The sequence below is a fragment of the Ostreococcus tauri genome (assembly GCF_000214015.3).
Source record: "Ostreococcus tauri WGS project CAID00000000 data, contig chromosome 15, whole genome shotgun sequence".
NCBI lineage: Eukaryota > Viridiplantae > Chlorophyta > Mamiellophyceae > Mamiellales > Bathycoccaceae > Ostreococcus > Ostreococcus tauri.
In genome coordinates this window covers 257,259-275,358 of record NC_014440.2, presented here as the reverse complement: position 1 = coordinate 275,358, position 18,100 = coordinate 257,259, and the positions used below count along the sequence as shown (strand labels likewise).

The window sequence follows — 18,100 nt, the reverse complement described above, 5'->3', positions numbered from 1 at the left end:
ACGACACTTATTCGTTGTTGAATTGGTCGTCCTTGATAACGAGTTGCCAGCAACGCCTGGCGCTCGCTTCGATTTCAAATGCCACCTGTGCATCGAGCGCGCGAATAACGAACCGCATAGTTTCCTCTTCAAGAGACTCCGAGAAGGATGAACGGCTCACATAGGAGCCATCGCGACCGCGTTCATTCGACACGTTGAGCTGCAACTTCACACACGTTGTATCTTTGATCCATATAGAACTCACGTCCGTCCACGAAATGTACCACTCACACACCGATTTCGCCTTTGGAAGGTGTCCATCCATCTCTGGTGCGCTCACAGCCATCGCTCGGTTGTTCGTGAGGACCAAAATCAAGTTTCCAGCGATTTCGTGCATAGACACAAAGTGATCGTGCAGTCCAGGTGCGCGAGATAAGAATCCCGTCCCACTGGCGACTGTGCTCATGCGCATAATGTAAACACCGAAGGCGTCACGTTCATTGTACGGTCTTATGACTCCGTCCGATCTCACAGCGATGGGTAACCGACGAATTTTGACCTGAGACACTTTTTCCTGATGCACGAGTTCCCACGCGGCGGCTTGTACGTCTCGTGCTGTGTTTGCGACGCCCTCCACAGTCTTCGCGGCGAGTGAGATCGCTCCCGCTACAGGTTTAACGACCAAATTAGCGATACCTTTGCCGCACCCTTTGCCACATCCCACGATCCCTCCTTCTCTAGCGCCCTTGAAAGGGAGTACCACTAATCCAATCACGCCATTAAACACACCTTGGCTCAGACGTTTTAGCCCGATGTATACGCCGCCAGCAACGTTATTTCTCAGCTTTTTTCGCGTTTTCACTCGTGTGCCAACGAGAGATGACGGTAGCTTCTGCATCTTCTTCGTCTCGAGAACGCCAAAGCCGGTTTCAACGGCCTTTGCCGCTGCGTCTAATCCAGTGGAGACATTCGTGAGTGTTTGCATGGACGTCATGATTGAGAGCGTCTGTGCGACCATCTGTAACTTGATGTATTTCACGAATTCATTAACCAAGTTGGATCGAACGGTGTTCTCTTCGGATCTCTGAAACTTCTCCAGAGTCAACCGTAAGCCTTGCAAACTCGATAATGCAAGGAGGGAAATCACCCTCGCATCTGCGTCCTTTGGCCGTATATTTGAGTCCGGGTGGAACGTGACTACGAAAGTCAGCGCGTCTATACACAGTGAAACGATTTGAAGCTTTTCGTCTCGCTGCTTCCTTGGTCTGGACGTCACCACACCGGGCGCCCCCTGAGAATTTGACGCGTCGCTCAGCAGAAGTTGCGCTTTAAGAGAGGTGAAGAAATCCCAGAACGCCCAGATAAGCTCTTCTCCCCCGCGAACTATGATGCCCTCCCGGGGTGACATAAGGTTGAAACGGTGCACAATATTGTAGTCCGTATCCCCCTTGCTCATTGTCGCGACCACTTCCAAGAAGTTCCCGATCGACGGGTCATGCCACACGAAAACTGGATACATAGCTCCAGGCGCGCTGAAGTCAATCTGAAGTGCGCCAACAATGAGATGATTGTAGGTAGAACGACCCGCAAAGAGCGCAGATCCACGTGCCAACTTAATATGGTCGATCGATATGCGAATCAACTCGACAAAGGAATGGCGGACTCTATCGACTATCGTCAGAGAGCAAGCATCCAAACTCACGGATAGGTGCTGTTCTTTCCGTTTCATGAGTGCCGAGACTTCTTTTGTCTGTTTCATGAACTCCTTCGTGAAAGAAAAATTGTCGAACATGATGGTTTTATGTACGATGAAGATGGAAAACGTCTCGCCACGCCATTCGCCGAGAATCGTCGCGATTTCTCTCTGTTCCCCACGTGGTTCATACTCCAGTTCGCCGAGGTGAATGAAACCATGAAAGTTTGACTGGGATGTATCGATCTCAACGATGCATGAGGAGTCCGCGGACATCGACAGCTGTAAGAACTTGCGCCTTTTGAAAGCGACCATCGACTCGCCCTGAGCGGAATTTTGTCTTTTGTTGAATTTCATGGGGACGCCCGGCACGCTCCACCCCCACGACATAGAGGCGTAGGCGTGCAGAGCAAATGACTGACCCATGCCGACGTCGTTCGGTATTAGCGTCTTTGAAAGCTGACGCGTTGACATTCTTTTCAACGAAGCATTCCCCTCGAGTAATGAATGATTCTTCACTTGTCGAAGCATCAAAGGTTTGGGCAAGTGATTGTTCACCATGATTGGCGCAGTCTTTAATGATGCACCGTCGCCACCTTTGAAGAATATTCTGAAACAACCTTGCTCACTGCGTTCGACGGAGAATTGTATGATGAGAGGTCTGGCAAAGTTGACAGGGTCACCATCTTCATCTGCGTAAGGTAATATTCTGAAATGGGCGATGTCATCCACAGATGGTTCGACACTGCGTGGAATCGCCCAAAATGCACCAGAGTAGTGCACTAAGTTAACCAACGGCGAACTCCAAGATAAATTTTCTTCTCCAGATGAGATGTCGGCGATTTGAATCGATGTATCATTGAGTTTGGCCTCGACGCCGTCTATGTCCTTTGCCGAAGCGATGTCGAGTGAAAATGGTGTTGGATGTGAACTCGGTGTAAGTGTCGTGTATCCCATACCACTTGCGCGGATAGCCAATGGTACACGGGTCAAATTTACTGCTACGAGCATCGGCTGTACGATGACTTCCAAAGTTGGCCAAAAAGTTGATGTTTCTCTCCAAATATTTACTGAAACACTCAGCGCGATCTTGTTTCCAGAAGCCGTCGGGACCGTCATGATGACCGGTTTAGAGCGCGCCGATACCATGACGCGTACTGGTGTAGAATCAACGCAAAGTCCAAGAACGAACTCTTGAGCGTTCGTGCTTCCTTGTTGCTGCACGTGAGATTTCAGAAACATGGCTGGTAGCGTCGTCCCGGGTGGATTGTTCACATAATCTTCGTTTTTGTCGAGTATGGTACTCGTAACCCCAAACCAAGTGAGAGTTTTGATTTCAAGCGACGACGCGTTTGTGATCAGCAACATGTTGCTGTAATCCACGGTCAGAAGCTGTTCCGCGTCGTCGTCATCGGTGATTTCATTTCCACTCAGCTTCGTCCGCTTCGCGTCCAACAATACCGGAGACGTTAAGTGTCTGTATCCCTTGACATCTAACCATAAAATTTGGAGATTTGGTGGGCTCCCTGCAGGACTCACATTGAGAAGCACCGATCGATCGTGACCGAAAGCATGATGTTCGGCAAACATTACCATGTGAAACTCGAGCTTCTTGCTAGAATCTATGGATGTAACGCGTCTGATTTCCAAGACATTCACATCATCGGCGAATACGTTTTCACCGTCAGCAAAAATGGTAATGCGAGACTTACAGTTCACCGCAGAGACAATGTGCACGGGAGCAATGATTCGAAGCTGTATGCCAGGAATATGCCCGAATGTACCCTCTCGAGCCTTGTCGCGCTCCTGTACCAATAATATAAAATAATCTTTGCCGTTCGAGTACTTGAATGCACGACCTTCTCTCTCCGACAAACGACCCACCTGAAGCGGATTATCGTCCTTGTACAAATCCTCCTGCTCACCAACTCTTCGTAAGAGGAGACCGTAATGATCGTTCCTTGAGACGGGAGGAAGGATGATCTTGTCATTCACCGCCAAATCACCACTCCACTCCTCCATCTGATCCTGTCTCATTGTATGTATAGAAGTACGATGTGAGAACGATTCAATAGTTTTCACCTTCATGATGTCACGAACCCACCGTCGACGGCGCGTGGAGCGAGCTTTACGCTTATTGGATCCAGGAGGGGGCGGCCACTTTGTCACCCAAGTTGCGCCGTACGCCCAACCGCTCGCGTCGACAAGTCCGCCTGCAGTGTCAAGACGCCAAGGCCCAGAGAACTTGTATCCCTTCGGAGGGTGCAGGTGTGGCCAGAAACGATGCGAAGCACGACCATTTCTGCGGGTTGTGTAACGTGAGTTAAAGACGACCGCATCCTTCGGTGTCGACCAACCTTTGAAGGGATAGTATCTCTCAGCCTCGAACAGCTCAAGACAAACTTCATCTAGTTCCTCGAGAGATTTGTCAAGCAATTTTGATGATGTACCAACATGAAGACCATGTTGAAGACGGCGCACCCTTGCGATGAGGTCGCTTTGTGTTTCGTTCTCAACGAACGTACGACTTAACAATCTCCCGTCCGTTCCGTCGAAAACCAGATCATGCGTGCTATGCTGGACAACATGGGATGTACCCAGACGAAGATGAAGGGTCTCGAACGGGCCGGTGGGTGAAAATGAAACAACGAGAACGGACTCCCCAGCTTGCAGCTCTGACCGGAAGCGTTCCACGAGTGTTATGGTATCAAACCAAATCTCTAGAGCACTTTCATCTTCCAGGCAGGGAATACATAAGTTTTGATTCAATTTACGCAGTGGCGGAACAGTGGCCATGATGACACCTTCATTTGTGCGACTGAGTTCTTCCTTGATAAACGTCCAACCACCCGCACCAACGTCGCCGTTCTGAATCAGTATAAAATCACCTCTTGCAATCTTTCTGAAACCTCTACTTGATTTCCATTCGACGCCCGGTGGTGTCGTCGCGATGTCTGTCAAAGCTTCTCGAACGCAGACAACGCATTCCGTTGACGGTTTTTCAATACTCTTAGTCACAATGTTTCCAATAGCGGCGTATCCAGCAGGGGCGATCGGTTTCCAAAACGATACGTCTTTGTTGTCACTAGTCCAAATATTTTCAAAATCAATCGGATATGCGGTCGGCGGTGTCTGATCTGAGTCGTATTCCAGAACCACTGCCATCAGAGCGCTTCGAGGTGCGTTGTGCCCCGACACGAGAATCGTCCCAAATGGAACGAGCTTGTAATCCTCTTCTGTCCTTTCCGAAAAGAATGGGTGCCTCAATTCGAGTTCCGTGTGAGAAGGCGCACGAGGATGCCAAGCACTGAGAGTCTTTATTGATTTCTGTTTGCCTCGAGTCCACCATATCTTCACGAGGTCATTCGTCCTGCAAACGACGAGAGCTGGCGTGTTGTGTGCGGTCCTCTTCTTTGCACGTGGACTTCTCAAAATAGATGCCGTCTCGGCAACCTCAGCAATCGGGGAAAGCGTCAAGCCTTCAACTGCGTGTGCGCGGATTCTGACCTGCACAGCTTTGTCGCCGCCGTCGTCGCATCGTATCCACAATCCAGTATCGTCCTCGCTCTGATTTCCTCGCAGATTCTCAGCTGGAATATTCACAGAGCCACTCACAGTCAACTTCTCGCCGTTCGAGCCGAAGTAAGATACCTCAGCCACTACTTTGATATCGTAATGGTGAACGTAATCGGAGTCCTTTTCCATACGATGCAGCGGATGAGGTATTCGCATCTTCACGGACCCAGTAAAGGTGTTCAAAGGCAATGGTTCGGTACGAAATTTCTTCAACTGCTCATCCCAAAGCTTCAATGTAAGTCGAGGATGAACGAGACATTTGAGCACATCTTCATTCTCTATCTCCAAGACGTCAACAATTAAGTGAGCGATGGAAAGGCGTTCATCGCCGACACGGTCAACTTCATCGATGACGTCCGTCCTCCCGCGTGTACGAATCGAGCTTTTAGATTGTAAAAGATTCCTTCTCGCTCGCGCTTCAACTTCCTCATTCTTGAATGACTGCGCTATATCCTGACCGTGAGGTATCTCGTCGACGTCGCCCGCCGGTGTCTGCACCCACAAAGAACGCCCGGTAGAGTTGATGATCACATTGTTTTGAACGGCTTTGTAAGAAGTCCCGAGCGCAATTTTCGAAATTTCTTCGTTTGGCAGTTTGAGTAGCCTCATAACATCCAAAACATCGACGATTGCCGCTTGACTGATGATGAACGCGCATTCATCTTTGCTTTGAATCTTCATCGTCCTGCTCGCTGCAGAGACTGTCTTTATATCATTTTTCGCGTCATCCAGTAGAAACGAGAAGTGCCAGGGAGAAATGATTGGTTCCAGATGTCCGTTTCGCCGATTTTTATGCATCAAAGATAAGGAGGCGTCTGTTGATAAAGTCAAATTTTTGGACTCCCTTGTGCACGTTGTCCGTATTCCTTCCAACTTGCACAAGTAGAAAAGCTGATTGTGAAGGACCCTTTCGAATGCCATACCGACTTGGATTAATGGTGCGTCGAATTTCAGCATCAATGTAGGTTGCTCTGAAGCCGTTGATGACTCTCGCATGTAGCCCACGTCGAAGCCAATATCGGGTGCCACTTCAGACCCATCTTCGAGCTCGCTGCTGATGAAATTCTGTGTGTGCGAGTTTGTGATCCAAAAGTGTGTAGGGGACGCAGCATGTTCGTCATCGACCCAGAAAGAATTGTACTTCGTCAACTGTCCATGTGTGATTCTGCTAACCAAATCCGCTCGTACGCACGCGATGGTATCAAATTCTGGATGTTCATCTTCGGTCGTGACAATAACTCCAACGCTGACGAAACCGTGTGGCGGCACCGGTTTCCAAATACACAATCGTTGAGAACCTCCGTATTTGCGCGGTGGAATGAGTTGCTCAAAAGAGTCTGGCGGCTGAAACAAGTCTCTATCTTCTGCAAACACGCGAGTGTGCAAAGGAGGGTTATCTCCCTTGGAAATGCAGTGTCCAGTTGAAACGTAACCCGTCGGTGGCACTGGTGCCCAAAATCCAATCGTTGAGTTCTTACTGCTGGCGATTCCTATTCGTTTGAAATCGACCACGGTCGCACAGGACGCGGACTGCAGTACGTCTATTTTGTTTTGCTTATGCTCGTCTCGTCTTCGCGATGTCACGGGAACACGTACCTGGAAACCAGTAGGAGATCGTATGTCGTACGCTACAGGCCGCCCACTCGTTGCCCACTCGCGCTTGTCTGTGCACACGAACCCATCCGCCGCGTTGTTCGTTTTCCACAGTGTCAACTTTGATACAGTGCTGTCTCCGAGCAAGGTGAAATCGACACGCGTAGACGTTTTACCTATGTTCGTGACTAGCTCTTGACGGATGCAACGAACAGTATCCAAAGATGGCTCTTCATTCTCAGAGGCCGTCGCTATAAGACCCAGACTAATAAAGCCCTTTGGAGCAATGGGTCGCCAGAAGCATGGCTGCGCACTCCCTTCGACCCTTTCAAATCGTTCAGGTAGAGCGCAAATAGCTGATGAATCACGAACCAGCCACACCGTATTCTCAGGAGCACCACGCTCAGATTTCACGACATCCGCAAGCATACCATAACCTGATGGCACGACAGGTCGCCAAATTGTAAACGCAGTGTTGCTAGAGTCTTGAGTCTGCATCAGAAGATCTCTCAAGTGTTGTTTCTCTGAGGTCGTAGATCCATTCCAAATGCAGGAATACACACCGCACTCAATGAGCAGTGCCATTGCAAATGAGCTCGCCAAGGTCTCGCACAGGCGCTTCAATATGTGTATTCTGTGGGGACTCAACTCAAGTTCCACGGGCGTCAAAGAACCCCTGCATTTTGAAATGCCGCCGCTCGATTCGAGTTGCAATGTCAAGCCCATTGGTCTTAACAACGGGGGAGTCATCGTGTCCTTCGTGCGAAGACGAAGAAGTTCACAAATAATATTCATGTTCAACCTCTCGTCTCGTTCAATGTGACTTGTGAGACCGAAAAGTATGTTTATCTGATTGGATCTGGCATTGTCACCGCCAACGACAAGATGCACGCAGGTTACATTTGCTTCGATTAGAATCGGTTTGTTTTTCCGCTTAATTCGATCACCCGTGTTGTCCCGTGCTTTATCCAGAGAAAATCTATCAGAACTTTGATCTTCGATGCGTTCAGCATCAGAATCTTTCTGCCTGTCGTGTTCTTCGCTCTCGTCAAAAAGAACGTCGGGACCTAGTTCATAGCGCGCTCCTGGTCCAAGTTTGATAAATCTTGACAGACTCGAGCGCGTACATTTGAAGACGACGTTTTCAAAATATAACGTGGCGTTGTGACCGATGATAATCCTCGCCATGGTTTTTCTCCTTGAACCATGAGAATGACAACGAATCAATTCTCCGTTTGCATCCATAAAATTGATTACCTGCCCACCTCCGTATAGTTTATATCGTCCTCCACTCTTGTGAGGGTCATCGGCGAGAAGTCTTGTGCTTCTACTCAGAATCAAATCCTCCTTCAAAGTGAGCGTTCGACCGTTGACACAGTTGACGTCTTTAGGAAGAATCGAGCTTGCCAAAAACACACCACCAAACTTCCTTGGGGCGAACGTTTGCACTGTGTCCAAAATGACAGATGGTCTCAGGATAAACTCAATGTGCTGCAGTGATGCGTTCAACTCCCTGCGATTGTCATCCTCTCGAAGAATCAGGCGAAGCAATGGCGCGTTCGGTGCACCAGCATACATGATATGCTGAACTTGATATTCCTTAGCCATGGGCGAATCATCGTCGATGCCAACCATTTTGACCATGACGTCCATCTCCATGCCCGATTGCCCATTGATATTCTTCAGGGCGGATAAGGTAACACCGATTATCTTAATCGTCGAGATCGGTCGCTGCTGCATCGGATACTTGTACACAGAAACCTGAGCTCCACTCAAACTGACGGAGGCTTGCATTGACGTCAGTGATAACGTATCAGACTGACTTTTTAATTTGAGTGGCTCCACTTTGCCCCAATCGATCGGATTCTTTACCTGAACGTTTCGCCTGATCCTAGCATCCTTGAAAGTTTTCAGAGCGTCGTGAATAGAGCGAAAGTCTCGTCCAGATATGTCCAGACAAATGGACTTTACCTGCATGTCGTTCTTCTCGTCCACTTCGTTTGTGATCGCACGGCCACTGTCAATCCTCTTTTGCGAACAAACTCGCAACGCGATTGGATTTCGAGTGATCTTTGAGCTCTGATTATCTGAAGCGACAACTGCCATCTCAAAGCCATGCACGCTCAATGACGTAGTTTGCCAAAAGGTGGTCAGACAGTCATCAAACTTTCTAGAGGAGAAGCTTCTACATATCTCGATATCTCCTAGAACGAACACCACTTGATCATCAGTGGCTCCTGCCTGGGCATGAAGAGGCATAACAATCCTTGGCGCGTCCACTTTGACAGACATTCGAACCTTGAGATTCTTGAAGCCTTCCCGGGGTCGGTTACAAGGGTGCACCCATTTTACGACGTGGTCGGGCCTTGCTGCTGTAATGAACGCAAAGAATGTGCCAACTTCTCGAAGTTCTGAAGTCGCAACGATGTTCAAACTCCCAAGCTCAAACTCAAGCGACTCATCCGCACCGTCTGCTGTTTCGCCCCTGTCATAAACTGTATTCTTCACTAGCAACGTCGCGCTTGATTCAGACGAAGGCTGAACATTCCATTTCTTTTCGCTCGCCATCTTTCCCGTCGCTAATTTCATACAACCAACGCTCACGACTGTTTCTCGCGTCGGTGGAGCTATGACAGTGCTCCAATAAGCGTCGCCAATACTAAGAACCGACACCGGGATATCTTCGCCACGCGTGTGATCGTAAAGTGCTGTTGCAGTCGCAGAAGAGACTGTCAATCGTATTTCGCGATTTATCTTCTTCATCAGTTCCCCAGCGACCATCACACGCGGCGCAATCTCGGGCATGATCCTGACCGGCACGAAACCCGGAGGACGAAACCTGAACCTCAGTGCAATCAAAGCCAGAAGAGTACTCCTGCGAACGCTTAAATCCACGGGCTCATCGAGATGCACGTCGACGAGTTTGTTCAGACCACAATAGTTGGGATCTTTGCCGTGGAGAATGTCGACCGCAACAGAAAGCGCTTTTTTCTTCGAACCAAAGCCACTTGTAACAGCGAGACATTCTCGACCGAGACCATCGCTTGAATAGTCATCACGCAAGGCAAATGATTCAGCACCGATCTGAATTTCCTTCGAAGTACTAGCTAAGCCAACGTCGCAACTCAATCGAGTCATGCAAAGACTCACCAGTGCACGCTCATCATTTTCGCTGGCAACCGAGTTTTTTTTCTCTTCTTCAGATGGATGCGCGATAAGAGGACATGAGAGGCGCACAGCCAACTTTTCAATACCAACGTTCACACGAATCTGAATCTTCTTCACCTTTGCTTGCTTTCCAGAGTCGACGAGGACAGCGATGTTCTCGCGGGCCAATCCGTTAATCACGCTATACCAGCGATCGTAAGCGTTTATTTTCTCATATGCCAATCCATTGGTAATGTCAAACGCCAATGTGACCACATCATCCGATGTGAGCGATCTTGTCACATCTTCCATGGAATTGAGCGCACCACCGACCGTGAGAATATAATCATGCATCGAGAGGTCGAAGCACAAATCTCTTCGTAACTTACTGGCCCCTTGACTCTCGCGAATGTCAAAAGAGATCACTCGACTCCTCAGCCCATCTGCAACTTTGACATCCAAAATGTATTCGCGACGCAGCGATATCTTCGCAGGTACCCAAGCGAGCTCGCCGTTCTCCCTGATCTGCAGAAGCGTGACATCTGTTTCACTCACGCTACGCGCGGGAAGCTCTGCTGTAGATATATTGATCTGTGAAGTGGGCGTCGACAACGACTTCTTCAACGCCCTGATTTTGAATACACGCATTGGCGAAAAATCAATGTCAAAAGACTGAACGCTTGAACTCAATGCCAGGTTTGGCGAGTCTAATTCCTGATTCAAACTTTGAAGGATCGTTGTAACTGAAACAGGTACAGTCAACAATGGCAGCAGAATTGACTCGCTGTTATCATCTACGGAAGACATCGCTTTCCAATCATCATCTATGAAGCCAATGCGGACTCCCGATGAATGCACCGAGAAGGCGTTGTGCTGATTTGCGATGGAGCGATCGACGCCGGCCGACGAGGGTGACATCGATTCGATGGATGTCTTGCCGAGATCCACGAGAATGTTGACACCCTCTCCTGCCAAGATAAGAACTGGATTCCCAATCCTTGCATCCAAACGAATCTTCGGTTTGATTTTCGCAACGTTCGTTTGCCTTTCAATTGAGCCTGCGTAGCTCCGATCCATCGCCACGTCTTGGTAAATGAATGAGCCGAGGATGTATGATGAAGTCACTTGATGCCTGACGGCCACCTGTCTCACCCTGTCTAAAGGCTCTCGCATGAAAATAGTTCGCGAGTTTACCACTCGTAGCTTCAAGCTCAAATCTTCCTGAGTCTCGACGTCGCCTTTGACCATCTGCACGTACACTGCGTTGGACTCGCATTTTGTATCGTCCCACAGTGAAGTACGCGAACTGTCGGTATCACGCGCTGACCTACTGTCCACGTTGGACTTCATTTCCATCAGCGTCCCCTCCGGGCTAAGCACTACTAAATTTCTAATTGAGCCTCGTTGCTCTGTTTTGCTTGGACCAGAAAGTTGGCCAAGCGTGATTTGCCTGATCCCGATTCGAAATATTTCACGCTCAACCGGCACACCTATGGACGTTCCCATTTCGGAAAGCTCATCATCCACAGCAATCACAATCAGATTCGCAATATCAACCAGCGAGGATACTTCGACAGCAGACGTGAGCGCGTTGTTTTCAAGCGCCACGCTCCGCTCCGACAGGCTCATGGTTCTCGCAAACTCATCTTGCCATTTATTTTCTTTCGTCTCTGGTGTAATTGTTCGCACTTTCTTTTGCTGAACAACCAAGTCTTTTGAGTCGCTCTTACGCACTGCGCATGTGATGCCTAGAATTGGTCTTGTCACCGCTTTCAGCACCATTCCAGTGTTTTTGACGCCTCCTTTACCTAGGCCTACGACTGTTTTCACCACGGCATTTCTGCCGAGACGCCGTTTACGTTCTTTCAAGACTGCCGCTGCTATTCCTCCCGATTTTCTGTACTCCAAGTGAGCCAATGTCCTAAAAGTCACGATGCACTGTAATGGAACGTGCTTCTCTAGTTCATCGATATCGGGATATTGACCTATCTTGAGTCTTGGTGGCCAGTGTTTGTTGCGCTGCTTACTGTCCGAGGCGTAGCACTCGGGCGGTGGTGGCGCACCCTTCAGGTAGTGCGCATACAAAGGAACGTAACGTTGGCGCACTTTGTTTGCGTGCACCATGGTCTCGACACTCGATTTGAAGTCTAATCCTCGTCGTTTGTGCAGTTTATTAATGTACATTTGAACCCCTTGCAGTGCAAATAGCCACCATTCTCTCGAATTCCCGCTAATGCCGACATGTGGTCGTATGTGTGCGTACGCGTAGCGTACGCGACTCACGCGAAGTTTTGAAAATATCCCGTAAAACACCTTGAGCTGCGTCGATCTCACACTGAGCTGGATAGAACTAATATTGGCTCGAATATCGTGCAATGCGGTCTCATTTGACTCTTCGTAACCGCGTCTCGTGTACAGGGCGGTTCCATGCATTGGACCGAACACGTAAGATTTTGGCACCGTGAGTGCAGCACTGTTTGGACCGAATTGAGAACCTCCGAAAGCCGCTGACATTTGATTCACAAAGAAAGCGTCGTTCATCCCGTTCCAGCCCCGCGGCAAGCCTGACGCGACCGATGGTGAATCAAAATCAGCGTATAATCCGATGTGTTCCAACTTTACCGCCTTCCGCAGTCTATCCGCGAAACCGGCGACTTGAAACACCGTTCTAAAATCTTCTCCCACGGTCAAGAGCGACATCCTTTCGAGCGTGAACCCTATTCCACACGGCACACACTTGTCCCCGTACGTTGCCTCGACCCTAACGTGCACGTTCGAAACCTCCACGACGACGTTTTGCGATGGCGACATCGATGAGAGCGCGATGCCGCTTTGCCGCTTTCTGATGTCCCAATTAATCCCCTTTCGATTGTCATCCTCGAGCGACTCCGCCTTTTCCATGGGGTGTGACTTCAACCAAGCCGCCTCCGCCGCCTCCGCCGCCCGCCGCGTCGCCTGCAGCGCCTTCTTCCCCAAGCGTTCCTCTCTTTCGCGCGCCGCCTCCTCCGTGTACGCTCTCTCCCCGCTCACATCGATCTCCCCGAGTACGTACACCCCGTCGAACGACACCTTCACCTCTTCCTTCCCCAATTTTCTCCACGGAATCCGCAATCGAAGCTCGTTCACGAATCCGTACCGCACGCGCACGCTCGGCTCGTCCAAAAGTTTCGTCAGCGCCGACGCCCGCACCCGCACCCTCCGAACGATCACGTCCCCGTTCAGCACCCCGACCCGGACGTCCTCGGGATCGACTCCCTCCAAGAACTCCCCCAAGCGCGCGTTCAGGACATCCGTGAGCTGCTTTTCGAACATGTCGCCGATGCAATCGAGCGTTAAAAAATCAAAATCAAATCGCCGCCAACCACCGCGCGCGACGCCCGCGCGTCCCGACCGCCCCGTCGACGCGCGACGCGCGCGCGAGGCCGACGCCCGCGCGCGCACGCGCGCCCGGCACCGACGTCGGCGGCGGCGGCGTCGCGCGCGTCGTCCGCGCGCGACGTGCATCGCGCACCGCACACAGTCTTCGTGATCGTCCAATACGAATGTATATCTCGTATTCGACGCACATCGAAGACCATGTGCGAGGGACGGTGTCGACACAGCCGTTGGAACGACGCGCCGGCGGCACATCGCCGCCTTCGCGCGCGCGCGCGATGCCGCTCCCGCCGCGCGCGATCGCCGCGCGCGGTGTCGCCGATTGGTTCCACTTCCACGGGCGCGCGCGCGGTCGGGGCGCGAACGAAGGGTCCGGAACGCGCGGTGGGCACGATTGGCGCGCGCGACGAGGGAATCTTCGTCGAGCGCGCGCGCGTCGAGGAGACGGGACGCGAACGAAGAGCGAGGGCGCGAATGGGTCGAGTCGGTCGTCGTCCTCGAGCGATGGTGGGTCGAAGAAGCTCGGAGGGGACGGTGGGTTCGGTGGTCTGTGGGACAAGGCGAAGGCGCTCACGAAGAACGTCACGGAGAAAGGGGCGGAGTGGGCGACGACGACGCAGAACGCGGTGACGAAACAGGTGAACGAAAAGGTGAAATTAATGCAGCCGCAGATGGAGGTGGCGGTGGATTACTTCGGACCGACGACGAGACAATTGAAGGAGCTGACGAAGCCGTTGGTGGAACCGGTGCGGAAGGAGTGGATGAACTTAAAGCCGGAGACGCGCAGGGTGATGAAGGGCGGATTCTGGGGCGCACTCTTCGGTAATATCGTCCTAGGTTGGCCCGCCCGTGCCGAGCGCAAACAGTTGAGGAGGAAGATTGAGGCCATGCAGCTCGAGCGAACGAAGATGCTCGTCGACGACTTTTCGCTTGAGCGGGAAGTCTTAGCACTCAACGCGGAAAACAGACGGCTCGAAAAGCGAACGCTTCGAGCAGAGATGGCGCTCAACGCGATTAAGCGTCGACTGGGTGAGTACGTCGTGGCACCGAAGGATGAGTCGAATTATTCGGATCCGAACCTGTCAGGAATCCTTCCAGGCGCTCCGTGGGCCAATGACTTGCTCGACTCCGTGGGCCAACGCATCAACAACCTGCCTGAGGCGCAAGCGAAGAAAGCTCATGGCGCGAAAACGACCGACGTCCCGGCTCCAAAGAAGGCCAATCCGGTGACGAGCTCGGTGGCGAGCCGCGGACCAGATGAATGATCCTCGCAACTGTTATAAATCCAATACACGTCACAATCCATATTACACTTTCACTTCGCCGTCGACGACGCCGCGCCCGCTTTCAGCGCGGCCAACGTCTCGACGCCTTCCTCATCTAAGTTCGACCGAGCGCTCTCGAGCGTGACGATCGCCAGTGCTCTAGCTTTCACCGGGAGCTCCGCGCCCCCCTCGAGTGAGACGGCGCATATTTCGCTCACCGCGCGAGGCGTCGATGTCTTCATCACCGCAGGTAGCATGTACCCCAAACTCTTCGAATTTGCTCCATCGCGTGCCTGAAAGTTTTCCCCATAGTACCAATTAAAAGCCTCCAAGACGCCACCGTCGCCCTTGGCCTCGTGAAGCGCGCGTTCGAGACGCGTCTCCAACCACCGCACCTTCGCTCGCTCGTACGCGAGCACCGCCTCCATCACCTCCGGGTGTCCCTTATACCCCACGTTCTGCCACGTGAGCGCTCGTCGTCAGTCATACGTCGCTTTCCGGCGGCGCGCTCGCGTCGTCGTCATCTCGCACCTGATCCCACGCTTCGCTCGCCCGCGCGTCCGCCTTGAGCGCGCGCGTCGTCTCCCCCGCCTCCAACGCCCTCACCCGCGCGCGCTCCACCCGCTCGTTCGCCTCATCCATCGACGTCAACTTTCCATCCGGTGCCGACGCCTTCACCTTCGCCCGCGACGCCGCCTCCTCGCATCGTCGTCGTCGAAGGTCTTCGAGCTCTCTCTGGTCCTCTCTCTTCTTCAACTTTCTCGCCTGTGCGTTCGATCACGACGTCTCGTCAGTCCCGTCTCGCGCGTCGTCGAGGGACGTCAACGTACCTTACGACTCGCGGCGTCGCGCGCGCACGTCACGCGGAGTTCCAACGCGCGCATCGCGCACTGACGCGCTCGAATGGGAAACTTTGACGGAAAAGCTAGGTCGCTAGGTTGGATACTACACGGCTACGACGCCCCACGCGTCGCTCGCCCGACGCCCGGAACGGCGCGGTTCGATCGAGCGCGATCACGACTCCGGTCGCGCGCGCTCGACGTAGGGTTTCATCGCTAACACGGCGTCTACGGAGGGAACGACGTACTCGGGACGCTTCCACGGGACGAGGACGAATCGACCGTACTTGTCGCGCGTGCCGGGTGAGATGGCGCCCTTACCCTTGTAGAAACCCTTCTTGGCCATCTTTGTCGTGAGGACGTTGAAGCCGACGCGACGGGCGCGACGAGCGAGGGCGACGGCGGTGGAGAAGACCATCGCGCGCGAGCGGCGGTGTGAGGCGACGAAGCGTATCTCTTGACTCTCGATTTACAACGGGCGTGTGTCGCTACCAATACGTGATTCGCTCATTCAGATTTTACCAATACGTGATTCGGCTCATTCAGATTTTCGGATGTTCGACTTCGAGACTCGCGTGTTTTCTGCGCTCGGCGATGCGCTCGGCGATGCGCTCGGCGGCGCGCTTCTGCGACTCCTTCTCCGCCCTGCCGAGCGGTTTCAACTTTTCGGGTGGTTTGCTGAGCGCCGAGTCTCGACCAGTAGCGTCGTCATCGACGTCCTTTTCAATGTTCATCGCCTCTGGTGTTTTCGTTTCTTTGGCACACTCCTGTCGGAATCTTCGAGCCATGTTCACCTGCTGCTGCCACGACCGATCGAGGTGGCCCTGGAAACTGAGCTGCGGGACGATGTACACCTGGTTTTTAAGCCTTCGCATGGCCTCCATGTCGATGGTGGAGCCGCCTCGCACGGCGTTGGTAAGATGCGTCGCTTGCGTCATGCGAAGAAGATAGAAATCGCTGCTACGCATGTCGCACGTCCCGTCCTCGATCATGCACGCCCCGCTCGCGACCACCGTGCACTCGCACGCCACCGGACAGTGGAATTTGACATTCTTTGGCGGGACTTGGTCGCGAACCTGCTGAATCGCTTCTTCCTCCAAAAAGTACGGTCTGTACCCTAATCTCACCGTGCTCCATGATTCGTCATTCATGAGGAAACGTCGCACCCCGTCCTCGTCGAAGTGCTGCTCGGGGGCGATCTGAATGGGCTCGCGCGTCATTGCGTCCTCCTCCAACACCGTGATTGTTTTGTATCGCTTCACCATCGCATCCGTGAAAGCGTGCACGTGCGACATCGACGCCTTGTGCCAGTGATCCTGCCACTCACGACCGTAGCACGGATCGACGTCGGAGCCGTGGACCATGGTCACTTTGTCTCGCCACTCCTCCGGAACCTTGACAATGTTGCACTTCATGCAGATGATGTACACGTGATCGCTCAGCGCCCCTAATCTCGCCGCGATCGTCGAAACCTTCGCGCACTTCCCCCCGCGCTCTTCATTGCACCCCAAAAACGGGGTGCTTCCAACATTGGCGGCGTACATGGCCTCTCTCGCCGTTTTCTTCTGAATCGCGCACGAGTACTGCTGCGGAGGCAAGCCGAGCGCGCGTTGCGCCGTCGTCGCCGCCGCGCCCACGCCCGCGCGCCGCGGCCCCCCCGCGCCCACGCTCTGCATCGCTCCACCCTCCCCTAACGACGCCATCGCATCCACACCCTCTCCCGATCCGAATCCACCGACGGTCGCCGCGCCCGCGAGGAGCGCGCACGCCGCGAGCGCGAGCGCCCCGCGCCCGATCCACCCCTGACCTCCGACCGCGCTCTCGCGCGCGCCCGGCGTCTCCACCAACCGCGCGCGTTCACCAACCCCCCGGTCCGCGTCTTCGCCGTCGCGCGCCATGTTCACGCGCGTCGACGCGCTCGACGTCGTCGCCAACACCAATCGCACGCGCGCGCCCACCGACCGACGTCACGGTCGCGTCGACGCCGCGCGCGGTTCCCTCTCTCGCGCGCGCGATCGATCTCGACCGCGCGCTCGCGATCGGTCGTCCGCGATCGATCGCGCGTCGTCGTCGACGCGCGTCGAGCTCCGTCGCGCGTCGCCGCGACGATGGTCGGCGTCCACGGCGTCGGGGGACAGGTCGCGCGTACACATCGCGTGGGAATATCTCTATTACGTGTCGTGTGTCCGATATATCTCTATACGACTCTCCGCACACCTCTCGGTACACACACATGTACGTATATATATATCGTCTAAACACCCACATTACGTGCCGTGTGTCCGATATATCTTTATATGGCTGTCCGCACACCTCTCCGTACACACACACGCGTATACACATATATAGCGTCTAAACACGCACACTACGTCTGTATCGCCCCACGCGCGCGCACGTGATCCGACCCACGCGACGGCGCCTCTACATGGCTCTGTTGTGCGCGTTATACGTGACGCCAACCCTCGTCCATCGCGCCGTCGCGTCGACGGCCGCGAGACCGACGCCCGCGCGGTCGCTCGCGCGCGCGCGTCGGCGCTCGCACCGCGCGCGCGCGCGTCGACGGCGATGCGCCCGGCGCGCGTCGACGCGGGCGGCGCGAGCGATGGGACGCGCGTGAGGGTTGGTGGCGCCGT

The 18,100-nt window shown here is 53.3% G+C and overlaps 5 protein-coding genes across 5 annotated transcripts; 1 reads left to right on the top strand and 4 right to left on the bottom strand.

The window, feature by feature from the left end:
* Positions 1–7: 7 nt before the first annotated feature.
* On the bottom strand, positions 8–13,300 carry OT_ostta15g01520 (Vacuolar protein sorting-associated protein 13A N-terminal domain; the record flags this gene model as incomplete). The annotated part of the gene is made up of 1 exon (XM_003083256.2): positions 8–13,300. The coding sequence occupies one exon, from the start codon at positions 13,298–13,300 to the stop codon at positions 8–10; it is 13,293 nt and encodes a 4,430-aa protein (XP_003083304.2).
* A 341-nt stretch (positions 13,301–13,641) lies between these two features.
* Positions 13,642–14,628, top strand: OT_ostta15g01510 (unnamed product; the record flags this gene model as incomplete). The annotated part of the gene is made up of 1 exon (XM_003083253.1): positions 13,642–14,628. The coding sequence occupies one exon, from the start codon at positions 13,642–13,644 to the stop codon at positions 14,626–14,628; it is 987 nt and encodes a 328-aa protein (XP_003083301.1).
* Positions 14,629–14,678: 50 nt separating this feature from the next.
* On the bottom strand, positions 14,679–15,512 carry OT_ostta15g01500 (Ribosomal protein L27/L41, mitochondrial; the record flags this gene model as incomplete). Its single annotated transcript, XM_022982403.1, has 3 exons — positions 14,679–15,086; positions 15,160–15,393; positions 15,459–15,512. 3 exons carry the CDS (start codon positions 15,510–15,512, stop codon positions 14,679–14,681), a joined length of 696 nt encoding a protein of 231 aa, XP_022841158.1.
* Positions 15,513–15,642: 130 nt separating this feature from the next.
* On the bottom strand, positions 15,643–15,885 carry OT_ostta15g01495 (Ribosomal protein L27/L41, mitochondrial; the record flags this gene model as incomplete). The annotated part of the gene is made up of 1 exon (XM_003083251.2): positions 15,643–15,885. The coding sequence occupies one exon, from the start codon at positions 15,883–15,885 to the stop codon at positions 15,643–15,645; it is 243 nt and encodes an 80-aa protein (XP_003083299.2).
* Positions 15,886–16,009: 124 nt separating this feature from the next.
* Positions 16,010–17,365, bottom strand: OT_ostta15g01490 (unnamed product; the record flags this gene model as incomplete). Its single annotated transcript, XM_022982402.1, has 1 exon — positions 16,010–17,365. One exon carries the CDS (start codon positions 17,363–17,365, stop codon positions 16,010–16,012), a length of 1,356 nt encoding a protein of 451 aa, XP_022841157.1.
* Between the last annotated feature and the right edge of the window lie 735 nt (positions 17,366–18,100).